At 57.0% G+C, this 1284-nt stretch overlaps 1 protein-coding gene across 1 annotated transcript in view; it reads right to left on the bottom strand.

Moving 5' to 3' along the window:
* Positions 1 to 247: 247 nt before the first annotated feature.
* Positions 248 to 1284, bottom strand: part of ENH_00053790 (hypothetical protein, conserved) — a gene marked incomplete at both ends in the record, with an annotated part of 2774 nt that continues 1737 nt past the window's right edge. The window contains 2 exons of the mRNA XM_013581511.1: positions 248 to 354; positions 591 to 1175. Of these exons, the coding sequence (XP_013436965.1) occupies positions 248 to 354; positions 591 to 1175 (692 nt within the window). The remainder of the gene's footprint in view (positions 355 to 590; positions 1176 to 1284) is intronic.

Here is a 1284-nt window from a genome sequence, read left to right on the forward strand (position 1 = left end):
CTGCTGCTGCTGCTGCTGCTGTTTTATTTTGCAGCAGGAGATGCACCTGGTTGCTGCAGCAGCTGCGACTGTTTCGAGGGGCTGCGTGCTGCAGCAGCAGCGGCAGCTGCTGCAGCTGCTGCTGCTGCTGCTGCTGCTGCTGAAGACAGCAGCAGAGCACCTGCATGCATCTCTTTTTAAATATTTTTCTTTTTGCTTTTTTCTTTTGCTGCTTCTCCCTATTTGCTGCTGCCCCCCTGGGGGCCCCTCAGGGCCCCAGGGGTGCCACCGTTGCTGCAGTTGCATGCTGCTGCTGCTGCTGCAGCGCCGCTTGCTGCTGCTGCTGCTGCTGCTGCAGCAGGGGCTGCGCAGGCCCCGCAGCTGCTCAGCAGCAGCAGCAAAAGGGCTTAAATAATCCCTCCATGCTGCTTTTCTTTCTTTTTCTTTTTTTTCTTTTTTCTCTTTTCTTTTTTTTGGTTTTTCTTCTTCAGGAGGTGCTGTTATGAAGCAGCTTTGCTGCTGCAGCGGGCTGCAGCGTGCTGGCAGCTCAGCAGCAGGAGCAGCAGCAGCTGCAGCAGCAGCAGCTGCAGCAGCAGCAGCAGCAGCCCTGCGCGTATCACTTGCTGCTCCTGCGCCTCCGCCTGCCGCTGTTGCTGCAGCAGCAGCAGCAGCAGCAGCAGCAGCAGCAGCAGGTTCAAGGTCTCTTAAGGCCAAATGAGGAGGGGCTATCTGTGCTGCTGTTGCTGCTGCTGCTTCATATTTTGTAAGAGACAGGGGCCCCCCACTGGTGGGCTGCAGCAGGTGAGGCTTGCCTGTTTGATTTGCTGCTGCTGCTGCTGCTGCTGCTGCTGCTGCTTCTGCTGCTTCCACTGGAGCTGTTGATGCTGCAGTTGAGGGTGTCATTCTGCTGCTGCTGCTGCTGCTGCTGCTGCTACTCCTAGTGGTTCCCGGCCCCGGCACCTGCTGCTGCTGCTTCTGTTGCTGTTGCTGCTGCTGCTGCTGCTGCTTTTTCTGCGCACGGGAGCTCGACTTCAGCAGCAGCAGCAGCTGCTGCAGTTGTTGCTGCTGCTGCAGCAGCTCGAGGGGGCCCCTGGGGCCTCTGTGGGGCCCCCTGCTGCCTTGAGAAGACAAAAGGGCCCCCATAAGACTTTTTTCTTTTTTTTGTTTTTCTCCTTTTTCCTTTTTGTGCTTCTCTTCTGAAGAAAAAAGAAATTAAACCCGAGCACCAATAGACTGCAGCAGCAGCAGCAGCAGCAGCAAGAGCAGCAGCAGCAGAGCCAGCAGCAGCAGCAGAAGCCAGCGCAG

The sequence above is a fragment of the Eimeria necatrix genome, genomic scaffold (genome assembly GCF_000499385.1).
Source record: "Eimeria necatrix Houghton genomic scaffold, Enh_scaff437, whole genome shotgun sequence".
NCBI lineage: Eukaryota > Apicomplexa > Conoidasida > Eucoccidiorida > Eimeriidae > Eimeria > Eimeria necatrix.